Source organism: Rhinoraja longicauda, chromosome 22 (genome assembly GCF_053455715.1).
Source record: "Rhinoraja longicauda isolate Sanriku21f chromosome 22, sRhiLon1.1, whole genome shotgun sequence".
Classification (NCBI taxonomy): domain Eukaryota; kingdom Metazoa; phylum Chordata; class Chondrichthyes; order Rajiformes; family Arhynchobatidae; genus Rhinoraja; species Rhinoraja longicauda.
In genome coordinates, this window is record NC_135974.1 from 14,404,097 (window position 1) to 14,429,077 (window position 24,981).

Genomic DNA, 24,981 nt, shown 5'->3' on the forward strand with positions numbered 1-24,981 from the left:
GGAGTTTGTACGTTCTCCCCGTGACCTGCGTGGGTTTTCTCCGAGATCTTCGGTTTCCTCCCACACTCCAAAGACGTACAGGTATGTAGGTTAATTGGCTGGGTAAATGTAAAAATTGTCCCTAGTGGGTGTAGGATAGTGTTAATGCACGGGGATCGCTGGGCGGCACGGACTTGGTGGGCCGAAAAGGCCTGTTTCCGGCTGTATATATATGATGATGATGATGATGATGAAATGGTTTCTATAAACTGCAAATTGCCCCTGGTGTGAGGATGTAAAAGTGGGAAAGCATGCGAAAGGGTGATCGGTGGTCGGCGTGGACTCAGTGGGTCGAAGGGCCTGTTTCCACACTGCATCTCCAAACACAACAAAACTAAACAAGGCGCTGATAAAATGAGGCAACAAATTCTGTTTAGCAGGATAGGCAGGAATCTGAAAATGACTACATTATGCTCTCCTGATTTTTCATTCAGATCAGAACTAATCTGAAGAATCTGAAAACTGGGACCTAAAGGCAAGAAGAGAATCACAATGTAAAAATTGAATTTAACATTTGACAAAACTATGCTTATTCATTGAAGAACAATAATTTATTTGTAAACGTGAGAAACTTTTGGAATCTGGCAAAATTCACTAAATATGCAATGCCAAATTTGCCCAAACTCACCCCAGTCACTCCCTCTTCTCCCCTCTCCCATCAGGAAAGAAGTACAGAAGTGTGAAAACGCACACCTCCAGATTCAGGGACAGTTTCTTCCCAGCTGTTATCAGGCAACTGACCCATCCTATCACCAACTAGAGAGCGGTCCTGACCTCCCACCTACCTCATTGGAGACCCTCTGACCATCTTTAATCCGACTTTATCCTGCACTAAATGTTATTCTCTTTATCCTGTACCTAATCTGTGAACGGCATGATTGTAATCATGCATAGTCTTGCTGCCGACTAGATAGCACGCAACAATAAAACTTCACTGTACCTGCACTGTACACATGACAATAGTTAAACTAAAATTAAAATTCTGGAAGGAAAAGTCTTTTTTGTTAGAGGTGCAGATCCAGAGCAAGCAAGATCATGAGGGACCCCTGCCACCCCAGTAACGGACTGTTCCAGATGCTACGGTCAGGCAAACGCCTCCGCTGTCACGCTGTGAAAACGGAGAGGATGAGACGGAGCTTCTTCCCACAGGCCATCAGGACTGTCAACTTTGATAACCCCAGAGACTAAATTTTTGTCGACACTTTTTGTGCTATGTTTAGTAACTTATTAACTTTATTTATATGCTGTAACTGTAATTATTTTTGTGCACAACCCGCAGGCATTGCCACTTTCATTTCACTGCACATCGAGTATGTGTATGTGACAAATAAATTTGACTTGACTTGACTTGACTTGACTTGACAAAGATGTTTCATTAGCTGCTCAATCAACAATCACTTGTTCGGGTCAACAATCTGGTGTTTAATTATTGGTTGGTGAAAAACAAAGGCCAATTCTGTGCGCCTGTAGTCATGTGAAGCCAGTGTGTTGTCTGTGACAGACGCTGAGTTATTACAATCAGCGTCTTCCTCTAATCTCCCCCAAGCGAGAATGTCAAAGCAGCTGCCCTTGCGGAACAAATCTCAGATTTGTTGCCTCTAACTCTGTTGGCAAATCCTTTTGCTTTATGTAAACACACTTGCATCGTGTCCGATTCCATTACCAGCTACATGATCAGTGGTGCAGAGTTGCTGCCTCTCAGCGCCAGAGAGACTGAGTATGGGTACTATCTGTATGGAGTTTGTACGTTCTCCCTGTGACCACATGGGGGTTCTCTGGGTGCTCTGGTTTCCTCCCACACTCTTGTAGGTTAATTAGCTTCGGTAAAATTGTAAATGGTCCCTAGTGTGCAGGATAGCACTGGTGGACAGGATGATCGCTGGTCGGCACGGGCCGAAGGGCTTGTTTCTGCGCTCTATCTCTAAACTAGACAGTGGCTATTACTGGACATTATTAAAACAGGGAGCATCTAAAGGCCTGGACTATTGATCTGGAATCAGAAGCTGAAATTCCATCACATCATCAAGCGAATTTATATTCAAAGAATGAACTTGATTTGTAATTAAAAGGTTTAATTAAAAACTACCAGATTGCTGTGGAAACTCATGCGATGCACTAAAACCCTTTGGGGAAGAGAATCAGTCCCCTGTTACTGAGTGTGACTCTAGGCACAGCCCCCTGAGATAGCCCAGCCACCCGCTGGGCTTGAGGGAAGACAGCCCAGCCACCCACTGGGCTTGAGGGAAGACAGCCCAGCCACCCACTGGGCTTGAGGGAAGACAGCCCAGCCACCCGCTGGGCTTGAGGGAAGACAGCCCAGCCACCCACTGGGCTTGAGGGAAGACAGCCCAGCCACCCACTGGGCTTGAGGGAAGACAGCCCAGCCACCCGCTGGGCTTGAGGGAAGACATGGAAGGACAAAGAACTCTTACCTTGCCTGTGCTGCTCTCGTCCTGTAAACAAACAAACAAACAAACAAACAAACAAGGACATCAGGGGCTGCTTCAGCTGATGGAAGAAAGTTTTCATAGAACAGTACAGCTCAGGAGTAGGCCCTTCGGCCCACAATGTCTGTGCTGGACGCGATCCCAATGATGAACACGATTTAAGGGGGTATTGGATAGGCGCGTGGATATGCAGGGAATGGAGGGATATGGGTTACCTACAACCGGTACATGATCCATATCCCTCCATTCTCTGTATATCCGTGCGCCTATCCAAAAACCCCTTAAAATGCCATCTTAAATATGGTATCTGCCTCCACCAGCATCCCTGGCAGTACATGCCAGTCACTCACCACCCTCTGTGTACAACTTGCCTCTCACAGTTCATTTACACCTTGCCCTTCAAAGCTTAAAACTATGCCCTCTAGTCTTTGACATTTCCATCCTGGGGAAAAAGGTTCTGACGGTCTACCCTATCCGTGCCTCTCATCATTTTATACACTTCTGATGTTTTGAAGAGAGAGTTAGATTCAGCTCTTAGCCCTAAAAGGAATCAAGAGATATGGGGGAAAAGCAGGAACGGGGTACTGATTTTGGATGATCAGCACAATGAATGGTGGCGCTGGCTCGAAAGGCCGAATGGCCTACTCCTGCACCTATTTTTCTATGTTTCTATCAGGACCCCCCACAACCTTTGGCATTCCAGAGAAAATGGTCCAAGTCGGTCGAGCCTCTCCTTGTAGCCAATATCCTCCAATCCAGATATCTTTCTGGTGAACCTCCTCTGCACCCTTTCCAAAACCTCCACATCCTTCCTGAAATGGGTTGACCAGAACCAGGATGGAGCAGTGGCGCAGCGGTAGAGTTGCCACCTTACAGTGCTAGAAACCCCGGGTTCAATCCTGACCTCTGTACGGAGTTTATACATTCTCCCTGTGACCATGTGGGTTTTCTCTGGGTGCCCTGGTTTCCTCCCGCACTCCAAAGGCGTGCAGGATTGTAGGTTAATACGATTCTGTAAATTGTTCCTCATGTGTAGTGTAGAACTAGTGTACGGGCTCGAAGGGCTGAATGGACTACTCCTGCGTCTATTGTCTATTGTCATTGGTCGGCATGGATACGGTGGGCCAAAGGGCCTGTTTCCATGCTGTGTCACTAAATTAAACTACACGCAATGCACCAAATGCGGTCCAACCAAAGTCTATGTCTGTGGAACACGGTGCAAGGATCGCCCTGGGAGTCACTGACCTTGCAGACGTTGTCTTGCTCTTGACGAAAATCGTAGTCAGGCCGCCCCGAGTCTTCATCGACGTTCCTGCCGAACCTCTCGGCCAGCGTCTCATCCCCGTTCTCCCGCATCCGCCCGAAACCTTCGTCCAGCGAGGAGTTCCTGGTCTCCACAACCAGCCGCTGCTCGGCGGCAGGATAGTAGGCGCGGGGCTTCTGGTAGCAGTGCTCGCTGGTGATGTAGGACTCCTCGATGACCGGGACCCTGTTCTGCCGCTCCGACGTGCCGTTCGGGGTCCTGCCCGGCGCGCTGGCGCTCAGACCGCTGTTGCTGTCTTCACTGGGCGCACTGTGCCTCTCCCGCAGCTTCTCGATGGCGGTGGAGTTGACCCGCCAGGGCTTGGACCACAGCTTCAGGTCTGGCTGATCCTTGTTCCTGAGGACAAATCAGACAACAGTCACCATTCCAGTGGGGTAGAAGCGAAAAGGAACTGGAACCCAAGGAACTGCACCTCATATTTTGCTTGGGCAGCTTCCATCCCAGCGGTATGAATGTTGATTTCTCTAATTCCAAGTAACCCTTGCATTCCCTCCTCCCCCACCCTAGTCATCCTGCCAGTTCCACTGTTCGCATCCTTGTATCCCTCCATTGTCACCTCTTCCCCAGCCATTATGGGCTCCACCCTTCCCTGGTCATCAGTTTCCGGTCCTGATTTCAATATCAATAGTCAATAGTCGTTTATTTGTCACATACACATAAATGTGTAGTGCTTTTCCTCCAGTTCCCTCCCCTCTACTTTCAGTCGGAAGAAGGGTCCCAACCCAAAAAGTCTCCCATCCTTTTTCTCCGTAGATGCTGCCTGACCCGCTGAGTTACTCCAGCACTGTGCGTCTGTGTACTGTTGGGAAGATGATTCAATAGTCTTTGTGATCATAATTACTGATGACAAATTGCAGCTTTTGGCTCATTGTTACCCCCAGCAGTGCCTCTACTTACTGTAGGATGTATATCTTCAGTTGCAGCCCGTGTAGTACCTCGATCACGCGGTGCACATCGCCCAGTAGCTGGTGTGTAGCAACTATATTGCCGCTGTTCTGGTGCGAGTAGTTCTCTTTGAGAAAGGTCAGGCCATGCATGTGGCCGCTGCTTAGCCACTCCTTGTCGTACCAATATCTAGAACTCAAGCGATGTTCTGCGGCAGAAAGAACAGATCGATCATCCGCAATAGGAAAGGCCAAGAACTGAACACAGCGCATAGCTATAAAAAGGCCCTTCGGCCCGACACAGCCATGCCGACCACCTTCGCTAGTCCCGCATTTGACCCACATCCCTCCAAACGTTTCCTCTTCGTGTACCTGTCAATATGTTAAGGCACTTCCCTCAACCACCTCTGAAGGGTCTCGACCCAAAACGTCACCTATTCCTGTTCTCCAGAGATACTGCCTGAACCGCTGAGTTACTCCAGCATTTTGTCTCTCAGCATCTGCACTTCCTTCCTAACCACCACCCTCTGTGTGTGAAAAGGACGCCCCCTCATGTTCCTCTTAAATCTTTTCCCTCTCACCTTAAAACTACGTCCTCTTGTCCTCGATCCCCTTACCTTGGGTATCAGACCCTGTGCATTCGCCTTCAAGGTCGGCTGCGGGAGACGCCACCGAGGTACAAAGGTGGACGGGCGAGGAGAGGACGTTGGTTGCTGGTCGACCAAGCAAGGCGACGGCTGGAGGCCGCAGCAGCCTGGGGCTCGCCTGAATCGGGCACCGCTCATAACAACTGGAGCGAGGGCTGGACTTGGAAAATGGTGCCGAAACATGGCGCCTCTTGTATGTGGGCTCAGTAGATTATTTCTGTAGAATTGCTAATCGGGGATGGTATGGCCGTACTCCACTGGACTGTTTGTAAAAGAAGTGCACTGTGCGTTTGCACTTCACACGTGTGACAATAAAGCACCATTGACCCGTATCTATTCCCCCTCACGTACTGAACATATCCCTCACTCAGTCTGAAGAAGGGACCCAACACAAAAGGTTATCTGCACATTCCCTCCACAGACGCTGCCCGACCTGCTGAGTGCCTCCTGCACTTTTGTGTTTTGCTCAAGATTTTCAGCATCTGCAGTTCCTTGAGTCTCCGTAACCCCCACTCGACGTGGAGCCCAGAAGGCTGGCTTCACAATTACCTTCTTGCAAATAGCAAGAAGGGTTGCAATAGGGTTGCGAACGTTGCAATAATCATACAGGGTGGTGGTGAGGCCAAACCTTGAGTACTTTGTCCAGTTTTGGTCTCCTTATTTGATGTAAACCTGTACGAGCGACGGTTTGAAAGAGATTCACTAGATTAATACCCTAGATTAATATCGGAGGTTGAGGGGAGATTTAATAGAAGTATATACAATAATGAGAAGCACAAATAGGGGAGACAGTCAGAACCTTTTCCCCAGGATGGAAATCTGCGACATTTAGAGGGCACTGCTATAAGGTGAGAGGGGGAAGGTTTAATGGCGATGTTCAGGGCAAGTTTTATTTTTACACAGCGGGTGATGGGGGCCGGGAACACATTGCCGGGTGGTGGTGGAAGAAGGTACAATAGTGGGGTTTAGATAGGCACATGAAAGTGCAGGGAATAGAAGTTTATGGATCACGTGCAGGCAGATGAGATCAGTTCAGCTCGGTATCATGGTCGACACAAACAGGGCGTGCAGCGTAGGTTTACTAGGTTAATTCCCGGAAAGGCGGGACTGTCATATGTTGAAAGACTGGAGCGACTAGGCTTGTATACACTGAAATTTAGAAGGATGAGAGGGGATCTTATCGAAACATAAGATTATTAAGGGGTTGGACACGTTAGAGGCAGGAAACATGTTCCCAATGTTGGGGGAGTCCAGAACAAGGGGTCACAGTTTAAGAATAAGGGGTACGCCATTTAGAACTGAGATGAGGGAAAACTTTTTCAGTCAGAGTTATGAATCTGTGGAATTCTCTGCCTCAGAAGGCAGTGGAGGCCAATTCTCTGAATGCATTCAAGAGAGAGCTAGATAGAGCTCTTATGGATAGCGGAGTCAGGGGGTATGGGGAGAAGGCAGGAACGGGGTACTGATTGAGAATGATCAGCCATGATCACATTGAATGGCGGTGCTGGCTCGATGGGCCGAATGGCCTCCTCCTGCACCTATTGTCTATAACATTGTGGCACATTGTTCTTGTGCTGCACTCTTCTATGTTCTATGAGAGAATTTTCTGATTGCAAGCAGCTAAAAAAACCTACCTATACTCTTCATAGCCTCAGAATAAAAGGATGTACCTTCAGAAAGGAGATGAGGAGGGGTTTCTTTAGTCAGAGGGTGGTGAATTTGTGGAATTCATTGTCACAAATGGCTGTGGAGGCCAAGTCAATATGTATTTTTAAGGCAGAGATTGACAGACACTTGATTAGTACGGGTGTCATGGTTACGGGGAGAAGGCAGGAGAATGGGGTCGAGAGCAAAAGATGGATCAGCCATGATTGAATGGCGGAGTAGACTCGATGGGCCGAATGGCCTGCTTCTGCTCCTATGACTTGTGAACTTCAGAATGTAGAAGAATAAATGATCTTACTGAAACATACAAAGATCCTGAGGTGATATCATGGGGTAGATGCCAAGAAGTTTCCACGAGTGGGAGAATTTTTAACTGGTTGCATCATGACCTGGTTCGGCAACTCAAAATGCCCTGGAGCGCAGGACACCAGAGAATGGAACACAAGGAGTTGCAGATGCTGGTTTATACCAAAGACAAACACAAAGTGCTGGAGCAACTCAGCAGGTCAGGCAGCAACTCCAGAGGAAAGGTATAGGTGACCTTTGACCACATTTCGTTACGGAAACCTGACACTCACCTGGTGGGTCGCGGCACATGTAGCAGGTGTAGATCTCGGGAACGCTCTCCTCCAGCAAGCCCATGCAAACTCCGTGTTGCCAGCATAGACACTCCTCACACTGCCAGGGGAACATGGGAGTGAGATCAGTTACCGCTCACAGATTAGCCTGGACATTTACGACAAGCTGTTTCTGAAGCCTACCGCTCAAGCTAGATAACATTGCCGGAGCATGCCATGGTTGGGATACAGGTCCACCACCGTTCTTCTGGCACCCTTGATTCCAGAGCCTTTCCGGATTGTCCGTTTTGCCGGACCTTCAGAGGTCACGGCCCCCAAGAGGAGTCCAACGGTACTGGGATGGTCCATCTAGGCCACCGAGGGGCTGAGATACCGGCCGGCCTGCAAAGTCAGCCTCGGAAGTCAGCAATGGGAACAGATCTGCCGACTCCAGCCGGGCCGGAGTTCCAGAGCCCCAGCCACAGGGGGCAAATTCCAGCCGCCGATCGGCGTGGAAGTCCCGATGAGCCACACTTTCCGGGGGGGAGGGGGGGGGGATTTCAAGTGTGCTCTCGTAACTTTGACTGGATTTATGGAGGTCTTTCAACCCTCGGTTGAAAGAAAATCGGCAAAAAAGCTTTACACTGTACTTCAGTACAGGTGGCAATAAACTAAACTCAAAAATAGGCAATAAATAAATTGGGATATGGATCGTTTTCAAGGAACACAAAAGCCCTCCGTGACGCTGTTGTGATTTGCTGTCTTGGATGGATTGTTGTGGTTATAATTTGTATTTGTTCTACGACACGTGGTTGATACCTGGATCATGAACTCGTTCTCCTCCTCCACTTCGCAGATGCAGCGCACGATCTCCAGCTGGCTGTCCTCCCCGTCGCCCGTGTCGTAGGGGTTGGTGGTCACATCAACCTCCTGACTGTACTCGTCATCGCTCCACAGCAGGCTGTCCGTGGACGAGTCACTCGTGGGGTCGTCATCTGAAACATCTAACACATGGGCACCGCTGTCAGGCTCCGCCAGCGGAAAGGGAATCACACACAGCAACGCAGAGTGGCGCAGCGGGTAGAGCTGCTGTCTCTCAGCGCCAGAGACCCGGCTGGGCCCAAGGGCCTGTTTCCATCATGCTGAATCTCTAAATTAAACACTGGGCCCTGGGTGCTGGGGAAGATCAGAGGCAGATTGCAGCTAACACAACCCGTGGGCAAAATAGGAGTCGGCTAATTCGGGGAAAACACAGAGGGTGGGTGAATGCCCCCAGAGAGAATGAATGAGCAAATGAAAGCTTGCGAATGTCCTGTGACAAGGGGGCAGGAGGAGGCTGGAAATGAGGCCAAGAACAGGAGGGGGAGAGTAGCAGAGAGAAAAGTGCGGTGCAGAAGTGGTGTCAGTGTCAACATTGCAGAATGTCTTTGGTCTTTCTGGACAAATGTATACAATGCAATCAACATTAACAAAGGCAGGACTCAACACGAATACTCGGGCACAAACAATAAACAGGTTGGGGGGGGGTGGCAGTGATAGAGTTGCTGCCTTACGGCGCCGGTGGCCCGGGTTCGATCCTGACCTCCGGTGCTGTCTGTACAAAATCTACACGTTCTCCCTGTGACCACGTGGGTTTTCTCCAGGTGCTCCGGTTTCCTCCCATATGCCAAAGACGTGCAGGTTTGTGGGTTAATTGGCTTTTGTAAATTGTCCCCAGCGTGTAAGATAATGCTAGTGTACGGGGATCGTGAGTCGGAGCGGACTCGGTGGGCCAAAGGGCCTGCTTCCAAGCTGTGTCTCTAAAAACTGAGGGAATAGACACCCCCTCCTGCCCACCAACCTTCCCGTCAAAATAAACTTCAGATACTTATTCTTCCACTTGATGCCTTATTCCCAAATGGTGAAGTCTTTTCAAAGACAAACAAAATAGTTTTCAATCAATATTGCGCTATAACTCTGTACATCATTGTAACCGTGAATAGGCAAAATAAATTTGAATCCAAAGGTATGAAAAGCATTACATAAAATCAATACTTTGTTTTCAAACATGCAGGACACGGAGTAAAAGGGAGCAGGTTAACACACTCAGGCCTCTGAATATTTGTGCAAATGTTGCACAGTACAGTTGTAAACTGCTATCCATCAAAGCTTTGGAACTTGCAAGGATGCACAGGCTAAAGGTGTCCTTGCTACCTGTCTCCAGTAGGTGGCATGGAGGCGTAGCGGTAGAGTTGCTGCCTTACAGCGCCTGAGAGCAGGGTTCAATCCTGACTACTTGTGCTGTCTGCACGGAGTTTGTACGTTCTCTCCGGGGGTTTTCTCCGAGATCTTCGGTTTCCTCCCACTCTCCAAAGACCTACAGGTTTGTAGGTTTGTTGTCTTGGTGTAATTGTAAATTATCCCTAGTGTGTGTAGGATAGTGTTAATATGCGGGGATCACTGGTCGGTGCAGAATTGGTGGACCGAAGGGTCAGTTTCCGCGCTGTATCCCTAAACTATACTAACAAATACTGGAGGGAGCTGTGGAGGTGCAGATAAGTGAACCATTGCGCTTTTAGCAAGGATTCATCACCTGATTATACTACCTTGCAACTTCTTTTAAATCTTCCACTTTACCTTTCGATCAAGTGCAAATTGTTTCTTGAATCGCTTGCAAATCTGCTTCTGCCATTTGCTTCTGACCACGTCAACTCTCCTTGTACCAAGGGCGATACATGTATCGTGTGCAGACCATCTAAAGCCTGGGTCTCATCTGTGCTGCTCATCGCAGGCCTCTTGACTGGCTCTGAACGGTGAGCATCCCACTATCCCTGGGGCTGCAAGCTCAGGAATCTCCTCCCTACATCTCCCCGTGTCCCCGTCTGGCGTTCTTCAGGGGGGGCAGCGGTAGAGAGGCTGCCTTACAGCACCAGCGACACGGGTTCAAACCAGACTATGGGTGCTGTCCGTACAGAGCTTGTACGTTCACCCTGTGACCGTGTGGGTTTTCTCCGGGTGCTCCGGTTTCCTCCCACACTCCAAAGACGTACAGGTTTGTAGATTAATTGACTTTGGTTGTAAATGATCCCGAGTATGTATGATAGTGCTAGTGTACGGGGCGATCGCTGGCCGGTGCAGGCTAGCTTGGCCTGTTTCTGCGATATCTATAAAAATGCACCCCGGGGGCACTTTGGGGATTAAAATGGGAGTGCAAACATGCCAATATATCCAAGCCAATAGCTCTTTAAAAATTCTATCAACCATGTGGAACATCAGCCCTAACAGTCCATGTTGGCGTTTGTGATCCAAATTACTCTTACCCTACTCAACCTTTGTCTCTGATCTAACATCCAACTGTGCTGGTCATCTCAAACTGGTTCTAGTTGGCAAGTGCCTTCTTCTTGGCACTCTCTTTTTCCACTAATTACATTGATTTTTTAGCACTAAAACTTGCATGTGTTGACTTCTAGTTTCTTCTCCTCCCTCTCCACATGTTCACAAGTCATTGGAACAGAACTAGGCCACTTGGTCCATCGAGTCTGCACCGCCATTCAATCATGGCTGATCTATCCTTCCCATTCTCCTGCCATCTCCCCATAACCCCTGACACCTTTACTAATCAAGAATTTGTCAATCACTGCATCAAAAACATCAATTGACTTGGCCTCCACAGCCACCTTTGGCAATGCATTCCACAGATTTACCACCCTCTGATGATAGAAATTCCTAATTTCCTTTCTAAACGTGGAAACATCTTCGCTAACAAAATGTACCAAGATCCCAAAAGACCTTTTCAGCCTCCAGCTCCCCCCACCCTCTTTCACGTGGATGAGAACTCACCAATGAAAGTTAGAGCCCACAATGGTCCATTGCTGGCTGTCGTGTGGGCTCCACCTCTCCTCGATCATCGTTGCTGGCTTTGATCTGTCCCGTTGCATACCTTCCATTCATGTGCTCTATGTACCTTCTCAACCCGAAATGCCACCTATTCCTTTTCTTCAGAGATGCTGCCTGACCCGTTGAGTTACTCCAGCTTTTTGTGTCTATCTTCGGCGTAAACTAGCATCTGCAATTCCTTCCTGCACAGGCAAATGCAAGTTCCTTCTATCCCACAATATATTTTGAAATACAACACAGGACATTGCATTTTGTGCATTTTTGGAGAGAAGGTGGGAGAAAAAAGCAAAAAGAAAATCAGATCACCAACCGTCAAATTTCAGTCCTTCCATGTGGTATCCCGAGTCAGAAGTGCATAAGGTTGTGTATTTATGGGAGAAGGGAAATTTGTAAGAGGAGGAAGATCTGGTTGAGAGGAATGTGGATTTTTTAGGTGGGCAATCTCTGGAGACATCTATGTTCTCTTCACTGTCAGAAAGCTCTGCGATCAAAGAAGTCAAAGGCATCAGCACAACATGCTCAATAACAACATCGGCCTGCAGTGAGATAAATAAACTGGCAACAAAGGGAACACAGCATCGATTCGCTGATCCTGAGAGGGCAGAGTTATCTCGGAGAAAAGGAACGCTGATCCAGACCGCTCCATCCGAGGGGGTGAGCAGAAGCTATCTTGCGTGTGAATATCTCAGGAAAGACCAACATTTATCGGTCTGGAACGTCGCCTATCCATGTTGCATTGGCCGCGTCCTTGTATACCTCTTGTTATCACACCTTCCCCGCCAACAATGGGCCATTGTGGGCTCCATCCTTCCTGATTTGTTCTGTCCTTTTCTCGCCTTCAGTATTTCCTTCCTCCCCCCACCCCCCTCCTCTTTCAGTCCGAATAAGGGTTCCGACCCAAAATGTTACCTATTCATTTTCTCCTACTGAGTTACTCCAGCATTTTGTGTCTATCTTCGGTACAAACTAGCATCTGCGGTTCCTTCTTAAACAAGTGGAATAGTTATCCAGTTTCTCATCAGCTTTTTTCTAAATAACTTAACTGCCTTGTTTGTCTGTTGTGGGTCGCACACAGGAATGAAAGAGAAGAGCAAGGAGAAAAAGTTACGCGATTTCCTCCATGTTTTCCAGTAATGCAGCCTGACCCGCTGAGTTACTCCAGCATTTTGTGGCTATCTGCAGTTCCGTCCTACACCTATCCACGATCTCCAGGGATGCTGCCTGACAACCGAGTTGCTCCAGCATTTTGTGTCTTAATTAGCCTGCCCAGACTGCCGCCCGAACCAGGCGGAGAGATGAACCACTTTGGGGGATCCATGGGTGTGGGGAGGGAGAACATCAAGGAACATGTTCTGCTTGGACCTACCAAGTGCTGAAGTGAAAATCTTGGACAGGGTGGATGTGGAGAGGATGTTTCCACTAGTGGGAGAGTCCAGGACTGGAGGCCACAGCCTCAGAACAAAAGGACATACCTTTAGGAAGGAAATGATGAGGAATTTCTTTAGCCAGAGGGTGGTGAATCTGTGGAGTTCATTACCACAGACGGCTGTGGAGGCCAAGTCAATGAATATTTTTAAGGCAGAGATTGAGTTTCTTGATTAGTACGGGAGTTAGGCGTTATGGGGAGAAGGTAGGAGAATGGGGTTGAGAGGGAAAGATAGATAAGCCATGATTGAATGGAGGAGTAGACTTGATGGGCCGAATGGCTCCATTAGTGGAAACAGCCTCTCCACATCCATTCTATCCAGGCCTTTCACTATTCGGTAAGTTTCATTCAGTCCCCCCTCAACCTTTTAAACTCCAGCGAGTACAAGCCCAGTGCCATGAAATGCTCATCATACTTCATTCCGGGGCTCACCATGTCGACCTCCCCGTGGTGAGCCCTGTCAACTGACCTCAGTCAGGGGAACGACAACAAACAGAGACAGAGACAGAAGCAGAAGCAGCTTCATAACTTCTGCTGCCTCAAACGCAAGAAGAAGATACTTCATTCCCAGGATCATTCTCGTGAACCTCCTCTGGACCCTCTCCAACACCAGCACATCCTTCCTCATATAAGGAGCCCAAAATTGCTCACAATACTCTAAACGCAGTCTGGCCCAGTGCCTTATAAAGCCTCATCGGTCCTTCAAACACTAACCCCAGGAGATAACAAACAGTGCATTGTCATTCTGTTACCTGGCCATCCAGGTGATTGGGAACAATTCATCGGCCTGCTGGAGATGAATTTCAATATTCAGAGGCAACCAGAGGAACAGATGGGGAAATAATTCCGGGGATTGGTTAGGGCCTTTGCCACGGTGAAAGCATTCAACAAAAACACCCGCGCGAGCGTGCACACATCCGTGAGTCACGTGTACACGCATATACACACCCGTACTCGCACACACACCACTACTGCCACCTGCTGAAAGAACAATGCATGTTTTAACACGTGGAAAAATGCATGGGATTTACAATATCCAGTCTGTGCTGGAAATGACTGCTCCACAGAAATCAGCAATGGCATTTACTGTCTTCTCCTCGTTCCTTCATCCATCTTTCCAAACTACTCTTGGCTTTTTGGTTCAAAGCATTGAATTGGAGTGGAAAATTATCTCCAGCACATCGTGGCTCCATTGTATGCCTGTTCATGCAGCTCTAAATCTCTCTCAATGTTGAATGGGGCCTCAATAACTGGACACTAAGTGCTGGAGTAACTCAACAGGTCAGGCAGCATCTCTGGAGAACATGGATAGGTGATTTATCGGGGCCAGACCTGGAACGTCACCTATCCATGTTCTCCAGAGATGTTGCCTGACCCGCTGAGCTACTGTCTTTTTGTGCAAACCATCATCTGCAGTTCCTTGTGTCTACCTCAATAATTGGGATCTCTCACCTTCTATCTAATTTGTCCCGAGCTAAAAATATTTTAATTCTTGCTACCTTACACAACCTACAGTACCGTACAAAAATAAAAATAGTCTTTCATATAACTGCCGATGACATGGCCAGCTACAAACATTTCCCAGACGTCAAAATTCTCTCACCTGACTTCACTTTCTTTTTCTTTTTTTTCTTTTTCTTCAGTTTCACCTTGAGGAAATCACGCAACTTTTTCTCCTTGCTCTTCTCTTTCATTCCTGTGTGCGGCCCACAGCAGACAAACAAGGCAATTAAGTTATTTAGAAAAAAACTGATGAGAAACTGGATAACTATTCCACTTGTGCAGGAAGGAACTGCAGATGCTGGTGTATACCAAAGACAGACACAAAGTGCTGGAGTAACTCGGTGGGTCAGGCAGCATCTCTGGAGAAAAGGAATAGATGATGTCTTGGGTTGAGACCCTTCTTCAGACTTTTCTTCAGAGATACTGCCTGACCCACTGAGTTACTTCAGCATTGCGTATCGAACTATTCAACTTGATTAATGTTCTGAAAGACGCAGCATGGAAACGGGCCCTTCAGCTCACAGAGTCCACGCTGACCACTGATCACCCAATCTCACTAGTTCTATGTTATCCCACTTCTCATCCATTCCTTGCACACTTTACAGGGCAATTTACAGAGGCCAATTATCCTACAATCCCGCATGCCTTATGATGGGAAGAATAGTGGAGGAAACCCACGAGGTCACAGAAAGAAGGTGCAAACTCCATACTGATGGCACCCGAGGTGAGGATCGAACCCGGGTCTATGGGGGAGAGGGTGAGACCCGGGAAAGAGAAACAGATCCCTCAGCCCACCAAGTCCACGCTGACCAGCGATCCCCGTACACTAGCACTATTCGACACAGTAGGGACAATTTACAATCTTTACCAAAGAAAATGAACCTACAAACCTGTATGTCTTTGGAATGTGGGAGGAAACCGGTGCACCCGGAGAAAACCCACACGGTCACGTGGAGAACGTACAAACTCCGTACAGACAGTCGGGATTGAACCGGGTCTCTGCCGCTGAAAGGCAGCAACTCTACCGGTGCGCCACCCCAATGGAAACAGGTCCTTCGGCCCAGCAAGTCCACGCTCACCGCCAATCATCTCTTCACTCGTGTTCCATGTTCTCATTTTCTCAGCCACTCCCTACGCGCGAGGGGCAATGAACTTACAAACCTGCATGTCTTTGGGATGTTGGAGGCAACTGGAGGAGCCCCAGGCGGTCACAGGGAGAAGGTACAAACTCTTCAGACAGCACCCGGGGTCAGGATCGAACCTGGGCTTCGGGCGCTGTGAGGCAACAGTAACACTGCGCCAGTACCGCCCCATGGGGCACACTTTATTCCTTGGAGTACAGGAGGATGAGGGGTGCTTTCTCGAGGTGTATGTATAAGATCATGAGAGGAATAGTAGGGTGAGGCAGTGTCTTTTACCCCGAGTAGGAGAATCAAAGAACAGAGGACACAGGTTTATGGGGAGAGGGGAAAGATTTAATAAGAATCTGAGGGACAACGTTTTCACACAGAGAGTGGTGGGTGATCTTGCAGAGGAGGCAGTTGAAGCAGGTAATATAAAACCATTTAAAAGACATTTGGTCAGATGCATGGATAGGAAAGGTTTAGAGGGATACAAGTCAAAAGCAGGCAATTCAGCCCAGATAGTCTACTCCACCAATCAATCATGGCTGATCTTTTTTCCCTTTTTAACCCCATTCTCCTGCCTTCTCCCTGTAACCTTTGACACCGTTCCCAATCAAGAACCTATCAATCTCCACTTTCAAAATACCCAGTATCTTGGTCTCCACAGGCACCCGTGGCAATGAATTCTACAAATTTACCATCCCCTGGCAAGAGAGATTCCTCCTCATCTCCATTCTAAAGGTGCGTCCTTTTATTCTAGGCTGCGACTAGTGTAGATGGGGCATTTTGGTGGGCATGGACAAGTTGGGCCGAAGGGGCTGTTTCCGTGCAGTGTGAGTCTAACAACTCTAAATCGCCCTTGCTCTTCTTCCTCACCGCTGTCCGCGAAGCCCCGCTCCCGATCCTGCAGCTTCCGGTGGGACCTCTCCGTCTGGTTGTACCTGGCCTTCTCCCGGAGGGACAACCTGGACTGAGCAGCCACGTCGAGGGAGGATGGGGCCGAGATTCGTCTCTTCTCGTTCAACTTTGCAGCTCTGGGATCGACGCTGGAAGAGTGGGCGTCTCGGAGGGACACGTTCTGGGACCCATCTGAAAGGCAACGCAAACAGTGTCGCAAACAAGAGGCGGCACGGTGGCGCAGCGGTAGAGTTGCTGCTTAACAGCGTCAGAGATACGGGTTCGATCCTGACTACGGGTGTTGTCTGTATGGAGTTTGTACATTCTCCCCGCGACCACGTGGGTTTTCTCCAGGTGCTCCGATTTCCTCCCACACTCCAAAGACGTACAGGTTGTAGATTGATTGGTTTTGGTAAAAATTGTCCCTTGTTTGCGTTTAGTTAATTGTCAAATGTACCGAGTTATAGTGAAAGACTCTACGTGATTACAATCGAGCCGTCCACAGTGTAGATACAGGATAAAGGGAATAATGTGAATAACGAAGGACCATGTTCGTGTACGGACGGGGTGATCGCTGGTCGGCACGGACACGGTGGGCTGAAGGGCCTGTTTCCATGCAGTATCTTTAACCTAAAGTGTCTACGAGACCTACATTCCATAAACACTGACTGCGAGCCCTGACTGAGGCCAAATGACAAGGCAACACTATCACTGCGTTCACAGTGGACACTGCTGAACGGCACAATAGCAAAGTGATTACACTGAAATAAGGGTGCTTCCAGAAACTGTTTTTAAACTGGGCGCACTGTGGCAGAGTTGCTGCCTTATAGCACCAGTGACCCCAGGTTCCATCATGACTTTGGGCGCTGTCTGTACGGAATTTGTACATTCTCCCTGTGACCAGGTGCTCTCGTTTCCTCCCACATTCCAAAGACGTGCTGGTTTGCAGGTTAAATGGCTTCTGTAAATTGTCTTTCGTGTGTCGGATAGAACTAGTGTACTCGGGTGATCGCCAGTTGGCTCGGATCCAGTGGGCTGAAGGGCCTGTTTCAACGCTGTATCTCAAAAACTAAACTAAACTTTGCTTACAAAGGGTGCCAGATAGTGGCAACTCTTTGCGTGCTTTTCCAAGAGAGATGTATTCCATCCAATATTATCACTCCACTCTTCTAAATCTCCTTTCTACCCTGTACAGTACCGTATTCACGTGATAATAAATCTAAACTAAACTTTTATCAGGCTGCTATCAGGCAACTCAACCATCCTACCAACAACTAGAGAGCAGTTCTGAGCTACAATTGACCTCATTTGATCAGACTTCACTGGACTTTATCTTGCACTAAGCGTTATTCATGTTATTCCCTTTATCATGTATCTGTACACTGTGGATGGCTCGATTGTAATCATGTACAGTATAGTCTTTCCGTTGACCGGTTAGCATGCAAAAGCATTTCACTGTACCTCGGTACACGTGACAATAAACTAAACACAACTATACCTCAAGGCCATGGGTCTGGGGATGCAATTATAGTCGTCCTATCTGCAGTGCATCTTGTAGACGGCAGGCTTTGAGGAGGGATGAACATTAAGGGAAGCAACTCTCTGAAAGGGCTAGCAACGCTACGATGGACCAAACTGCCTTTTGCTGCCACACGAGGTCTACCCCATGGCGAGATACTCACGCAAGGAGCCCGAGGTGGTGCGGCGTCTCTTGGGGCTGTCCAGGAGCGACTCGGTCTCGGATGCGCAGGAGCCTCGGGTTTGCATGCTCCTCTTGGGGGAGCCTTGCTCCGACTCTGCCTTCTCAATGCCATGGTAGTACTTCATGTGGTAGTGCAGCATCTTGGCTTTGCGGAAGGCCTTTGAGCACTCGGCAATCTTGCACTTAAACTTGTTGTGGTCGAGGTCGATGATCAGCGCCTTGGGCGGCGGCTGTTCCTCGGGGCTCTGGGCAGTGTTGGTTACTGAGGTAGGGGATTGAGGGGGCGGGAGGGCAAGAGGTGAGAGGTAAAGAGAAAAGTTTCTGTAATCATTTAAAAACTCCCCGCCGCAAGTACAAAAATTAGCAGTTTAGAGAGGTTATGTTAAGCTCGTGCGGTGCCGGTCAGCTCTGCTTGGCTGTTATGCTCATAGTGTCAAGCAAGGCAATACATACTGTTGGGTTAGGTCAATGATATACCTCGGCGCAAGACAAGTTGTTATATCAATAGAGATCAGCAACACGACAACGCCTTACCACAAGTCAACTGCAAGGGATGATAGATAGGACGGGCTTCATTTGGAAGGCCAAACGTCTTAGTAATGTGTCATCTACATGCCAGGAACTTCCAGGGAGAAAACACCATACCCGACATTGGTCAGGGAGAGGAGATGGAATCCAAGGAGTTTCAGCCTTCGCCTTTCCCAAGTTTGGACAACCCATCACACACGAGTAAGGTTGGGTTGTTGGGCTGTGGTGCGGTTTAATCTGACAGTGGTTTTATTCTTCTCATTGCTGAGCGCCAAGCTACAGGGCTGTTGGTGGTAGTTGGGGGAATGGTCGAGGGGGCTCGATGGGTACGTCATCGCCAGAGACCGACTCCCTCCGTGCTACCACAGACTCACACTCACGGCAGGACTTGTACAATGACCAAACACCGGGTAATCAATGCCTTTCCCCATAGATTCGTAGAGACACAAAGTCAGAGTCGTACAGCGTGGAAACAGGCCCCTTTGGTCCAACTTGCCCACGTCAACCAACATGTCCCATCTACACTAGTCCCACCTGCCTGCGTTTGGCCCACATCCCTCTAAACCTATGCATGTACTTGTCCAAATGTTTTTTTTAAAGTAGCTTTTAACAGTATCTGCCTCAATGACCTCCTCCAGCAGCTCGTTCCATACACCCACCACCCTTTGTGTAAAAAAAGTTACCCCTCAGGATCCTATTAGATTTTCCCCCCACCCCTTCACCTCAAACCCCCGATGTCCTCTGGTTTTCGATTCGCCTACTCTGGTTAAAACACTCAGTGCATTCATCCTTTCTATTCCTCTCATGATTTTGTACACCTCGATAAGATCACCCCTTATCCTCCTGCGCTCCAAGTAATAAAGTCCGAGCCTGCTCAACCTCCCCCTATAGCTCAGGCCCTCCAGTCCTGGCAACATCTTCACACCCACACAAGGGGCTTTGTTCTTTAGGGGTAGAGCAGAGAAAGTGCTGGGGAAGGGAGAGAAGTCACGTCGGCACTCAACATGAGTGATGCATGCATGCCTGGGGATGTACACACACTCCAGCGTTGTTTTGACTCCTTGGCTAATAAAATACGATTATGATTATTATGATTATGATTAGAAAATGGGAAGACAACTGAAGAGTCAACCCAACTGGGGATCCATTCTTCAGCAGCACCTCTCGACTGGACCAAGTATGGTGTTGGCTTAGGTCTTCACTCACCTGCCCATGGAAGGCAACGATATTAGGGAAGCAAGCCCTTCAGCAAGCAGGGAGGTAAATCAGTGATCTGGAAGGCAGTGACCACAGAAGTAAGAGGGCTTCTCCTAGCCAGACACTGAATGGTTCAATGTTACTCCTGGCAGCACACAATGGACCATTTTGAGTTACCATACATCCTAAGCATTTCTTATCCTGACCTAACAATAACCCACAATAGACACAAAGTGCTGGAGTAACTCAGCGTGTCAGGCATCATCTCGAGATTCCGTTGGACCCACTGAGTTACTCCAGCACTTTGTGTCTATTATGGGTATCTATCTTTGGTATATACCAGCATCTGCAGTTCCTTTCTAAAAATAACAATAACCCATGATGGTTTCTGATGATTCAAAGTGTTAATTCAAGATTAATTATTCAACAGACACTGCCTGGACTGCTGGATGTTGCATGCATTTTAATTTCCACCACCCACAGCATTAGCTTTGACTGCAACCGAACATGGTTCTACACAAACTCTGTTGCAGGTGCCTCCCCTACAACCTGATGGTGCTCTGTAATCCGGGGCGTCCCGTTAGTCTAAAAGCTAATTGCAATGAAATTCCCCTGGTCGCGTTTCCCCCAGCCCGCATACGAGCGTTGTAGCACGGAGAAGCAGAGTACACACAGAGACAGACACGCAGTCACAATCTCGCGCACATACGCAGTCACAGACGCGCACACACGCAGTCACAGTAGCGCACACACGCAGTCACAGTCGCGCACACAAGCAGTCACAGTCGCGCACACACGCAGTCACAGTCGCGCACACACGCAGTCACAGTCGCGCACACACGCAGTCACAGTCGCGCACACACGCAGTCACAGTCGCGCACACACGCAGTCACAGTCGCGCACACACGCAGTCACAGACGCACACACGCAGTCACAGACGGACAGGAACAAACACCCACAGTCGCACACACACAGACACACGCAGTCACACTCACACGCGCGCGCACATACACAGACAGCGGACGGACAGGGATGCTGTAGCAGCGAGCTCTCGTTGGTCCCGCTAAAACAGAAACATACAGGGTTCCCTACTGTATCTGTTTGGGTTCTGGGATCGAGGCACACGCTTCACAACAGGAGCTGAGAAGAGGAAAACAAAACAGAATTACTCGTGGGTCTTCTGTACTGTCAGCAAGTGTCCTTACTAAACGTGGGATGGGAGGGGTGAAAAGCAGTGTCTCCAGGCGATGCCTTGCAAAGGGGGTGTGAGGGAGAGAAGGGGCATCTCCTCTTAAATAAAACAAAGTCCCTTGGCATTGTAACCTTGTTGCAGAGATCAGCAATGAGGTATGGAGCCGGAGATTCACTCCACAAATGTGTGATTCAAGTCTCAATCTGCTTTTGGTTCTTAAATGGTTGGATTAAGTCAGCTGAGAACAGGATCTTTGGGGCCATTATCGCAGCCTTCACACGAGGGGCAATTTACAGAGCCAATTGATGAACAAACCCGCATGTCTTTGGGATGTGGGAGGAAACCGGAGCACCCGGAGGAAACCCACACAGTCACAGGGAGAACGTGCAAACTCCACACACAGACAGTGTCTGAGGTCAGGATCGAACCAGGGTCGCTGGTGCTGTGAGGCAGCAGCTCTTGCAGTGAGTGTACGTGTTGGGTATGACCGGCTTTCCCCATGGTGCTAACGGATGTCCTCCACTGACGCACCATGTCGTACGAGGGTGTTTTGGACGCACCGATGCAATCAGGTCCATCATCCCATCAGTCCGCACCGACTAGCGATCACCCCGTACACCAGCACTATCCTACACACTAGGATAAACCTGCATGTCTTTGAGATGTGGGAGCACCGGGAGAAGACCCACACGGTCACAGGAAGAACATACAAACTCCATACTGGCAGACCCCGCAGTCAAGATTGAACACAGGTCTCCAGCGCTGTAAGGCAGCAGCTCTACTGCTGCACCACCATGCACTCTCCCTCCAGATGGGTTCAGAAACGCAATAGAGCCAAGGAGTCAGATTCATACAGCATGGCAAGAGGCCCTTCAGCCCAACTCCTCCATGCCCACCAAGGTCTCCCATCTAGGCTAGTCCCATTTGCCCCTATTTTGCCCCTATCCCTCCAAAGCTTTCCCATCCATGTACCTGTCCAAATGTCTTTTAAATGCCAGGGAGAACGGGAAGAACATCCTGGAGGCTATTTTTGGCCTCCATCTTAAAATTGCTACGAATCAAATCCGGATCGCTGGCGCTGTGAGGCAGCATCTCTACCGTTGTGCCACCGTGCCGCCCAAAACCGGGCGGCAGGAATACCTGCTCACACTTTACACCTGCGGTGCTTGCTTTCATCTTACCAGCTTCAGGGGGAGGATCTCGCGGCTCCGAGCCTGGCTCAGGGGAGTCGACCTTCGCTGCCTCTTTGACCTGCTGCTCGGGGCTGCCGAGCACCATTGGCACTGATGTGTTGGACCCAGCGTCAGTGGAACTCAGGGCTTGGATAGTGGGATCTTGCTGTGCTTGGGCCGGGGTCTCGGATGCTGTTGTTGTTGCTGCTGTTGCTGCTGCTGCTGCTGCTGCTGCTGCTGCTGCTGCTGCTGCTGCTGCTGCTGTTTCTGCTGCTGTTGCTGCTGAGAGAGCAAACACAGTCACAGACCTATCGTAAGAAAAAATAAACTGCAGATGCTGGTTTATACCAAAGATAAAACACAAAATGCTGGAGTAACTCAATTAGTCGGGCAACATCTCTGGAGAAAAAGGATGGGCGACGTTTCGGTTCGGGACCCTTCTTCAGACCTTGATCTTGCCTGTAATACAGCACTGTACCCGCAACGGGGAGGTGGCGCTGTGGTAGAGCTGCTGCCTCACAGCGCCAGAGACCCGGGTTCGATCCTGACTACGGGTGCTGTCTGTGTGGAGTTTGTAGTGTTCTCACAAAGGGAGGGATAGAAGTGAATTTTCATCCAGCACTTTGTGCGTTTCGCTCAAGATTCCAACATCTTCAGTTTAAACGCCACCTCCAGTTTAAATTCCATTTGGGATATTTTGGAGGACCAAGAACCAAGAATCTGCAGTCTGATATGTTTCGAGCTTCCAGTTTAGATTAATTTAGTTTATTGGCACGTGTACCGAGGTACAGTAAAAAAATATTTTTGTTGCATGCTAACCAGTCAGAAGACTATATATGATTACAACTATATATGATTACAATATGGGCGGCACGGTGGCGCAGCGGTAGAGTTGCTGCCTTACAGCGAATGCAGCGCCGGAGACTCAGGTTCGATCCTGACTACTGGGCGCCGTCTGTACGGAGTTTGTACGTTCTCCCCGTGACCTGCGTGGGTTTTCTCCGAGATCCTCGGTTTCCTCCCACACTCCAAAGACGTACAGGTATGTAGGTTAATTGACTCGGTAAATGTAAAAATTGTCCCTAGTGTGTGTAGGATAGTGTTAGTGTGCGGGGATCGCTGGGCGGCGCGGACTCGGTAGGCCGAAGGGCCTGTTTCCGCGCTGTATCTCTAAATCTAAAAAAAAAAAAATCTAAAACAACCGAGCCATCCACAGTGTAAAGGTACAGGATAACAGGTACAACGTTTAGTGCAAGATAAAGTCCAATACAATTCCATTAGAGACAGCCCGAGGGTCCCCCATGAGGTAGATGGGAGGTCAGGACCGCTCTCCAGTTGATGATAGGGTGGTTCACTGAAGTAAGTGAAGTGGATTATTTAAGTGAGCGAGCACTCGTTGGAAGAGGAAGATATTTATTTATTTATTTACAGGGGGTGGCATGGTGGCAATGGAGTTAGAGCCTTACAGCGTCAGAGACCCGGGTTAGATCCTGTTGTGTGTACGGAGTTTGTACGTTCTACTTAGGATCCCGTAGGTTTTCTCCCGTTTCCATCCAGTGTCGGAAGATGTGGGGAAGATTCCAACAAGGGGACATAACTTCAGAATTAAGGGACAAAAGTTTAGGGGTAACATGAGGGGTAACTTCTTTACTCAGAGGGTGGTGGCTGTGTGGAATGAGCTTCCGGTGGAAGTGGTGGAGGCAGGCTCGATTTTATTATTTAAGAGTAAATTGGATAGGTATATGGATGGGAGGGGATTGGAGGGTTATGGTCTGAGAGCAGGTAGATGAGACTAGGTCAGAGAAAGTGGTCGGCGTGGACTGGTAGGGCCGAACGGGCCTGTTTCCGTGCTGTAATTGTTATTATATGGTTATATGTACAGGTTTGTGGGTTAATTCGCTTTGGTAAAGATTGTAAATTGTGCCTAGTGTGCAGGGATAGCGCTAGTGCGCTGGTCAGCACAGTCTCAGTGGGCCGAAGGGCCTGTTTCCACGCTGTATCTCTATAGCCTACAGGTCTAAAGCGGAGGAAGCATTGAATACATCACCTTCCTCGGTATTGTCCTGCTCCTTTGCCTTGCTGCCTGGTTCCGCTCCGTCGCTTGGCATGCTGGTAGCTGACGAGGTGCTATCACCAGATGCCAGACGCAAAGACCTCCTCCTGGACTGCTCCTGGCTGCCCGCAGTCTGCCCCTGGTCTGCCCAGCCACACAAACCAAAAGCACACGCATTAGTCAAGAAGATTTTCACACGTTCTGGGTAATACGGTAGCGCAGCGGTAGAGTTGCTGCTTTACAGCGAATGCAGCGCCGGAGACTCAGGTTCGATCCTGACTACGGGTGCTGCACTGTAAGGAGTTTGTACGTTCTCCCCGTGACCTGCGTGGGTTTTCTCCGAGATCTTCGGTTTCCTCCCACACTCCAAAGACGTACAGGTATGTAGGTTAATTGGCTGGGCAAATGTAAAAATTGTCCCTAGTGGGTGTAGGATAGTGTTAATGTACGGGGATCGCTGGGCGGCACGGACTTGGAGGGCCGAAAAGGCCTGTTTCCGGCTGTATATATATGATATATGATATGATATAAAATTAGGCCATTGTACTCCGCCATTCAATCAATCCTGATCTACTTTTCCCTCTCAACCTCATTCTCCTGCCTTTGCCCCATAACCTCCGACACCCAAACTAATCAAGAATCTGTCTATCTCCGCCATCGACTTGGCCTCCCCCACCGTCTGTGGCAATGAATTCCACAGATTCACCACCCTCAGAATTTTCCTCCCCTTCTTCCCAACGCCAAATAT

The 24,981-nt window shown here is 48.9% G+C and overlaps 1 protein-coding gene across 11 annotated transcripts in view; it reads right to left on the reverse strand.

Moving 5' to 3' along the window:
• LOC144604409 (PHD finger protein 20-like) overlaps window positions 1-24,981 on the reverse strand; it is a 57,252-nt gene that overhangs the window by 5,203 nt on the left and 27,068 nt on the right. For 5 of the 11 annotated variants that reach the window (XM_078418785.1, XM_078418795.1, XM_078418784.1 and 2 more), the window contains 12 exons: window positions 24,228-24,377; window positions 22,190-22,462; window positions 20,897-20,956; window positions 18,072-18,353; window positions 16,369-16,581; window positions 14,469-14,561; window positions 11,750-11,920; window positions 8,383-8,567; window positions 7,585-7,684; window positions 4,708-4,903; window positions 3,732-4,146; window positions 2,472-2,492 (listed from right to left, as the gene is read on the reverse strand). In XM_078418785.1, coding sequence (XP_078274911.1) covers window positions 2,472-2,492; window positions 3,732-4,146; window positions 4,708-4,903; window positions 7,585-7,684; window positions 8,383-8,567; window positions 11,750-11,920; window positions 14,469-14,561; window positions 16,369-16,581; window positions 18,072-18,353; window positions 20,897-20,956; window positions 22,190-22,462; window positions 24,228-24,377 — 2,159 coding nt within the window. The remainder of the gene's footprint in view (window positions 1-2,471; window positions 2,493-3,731; window positions 4,147-4,707; window positions 4,904-7,584; window positions 7,685-8,382; window positions 8,568-11,749; window positions 11,921-14,468; window positions 14,562-16,368; window positions 16,582-18,071; window positions 18,354-20,896; window positions 20,957-22,189; window positions 22,463-24,227; window positions 24,378-24,981) is intronic. The other 6 variants (XM_078418787.1, XM_078418786.1, XM_078418792.1 and 3 more) reach the window with 6 other exon arrangements.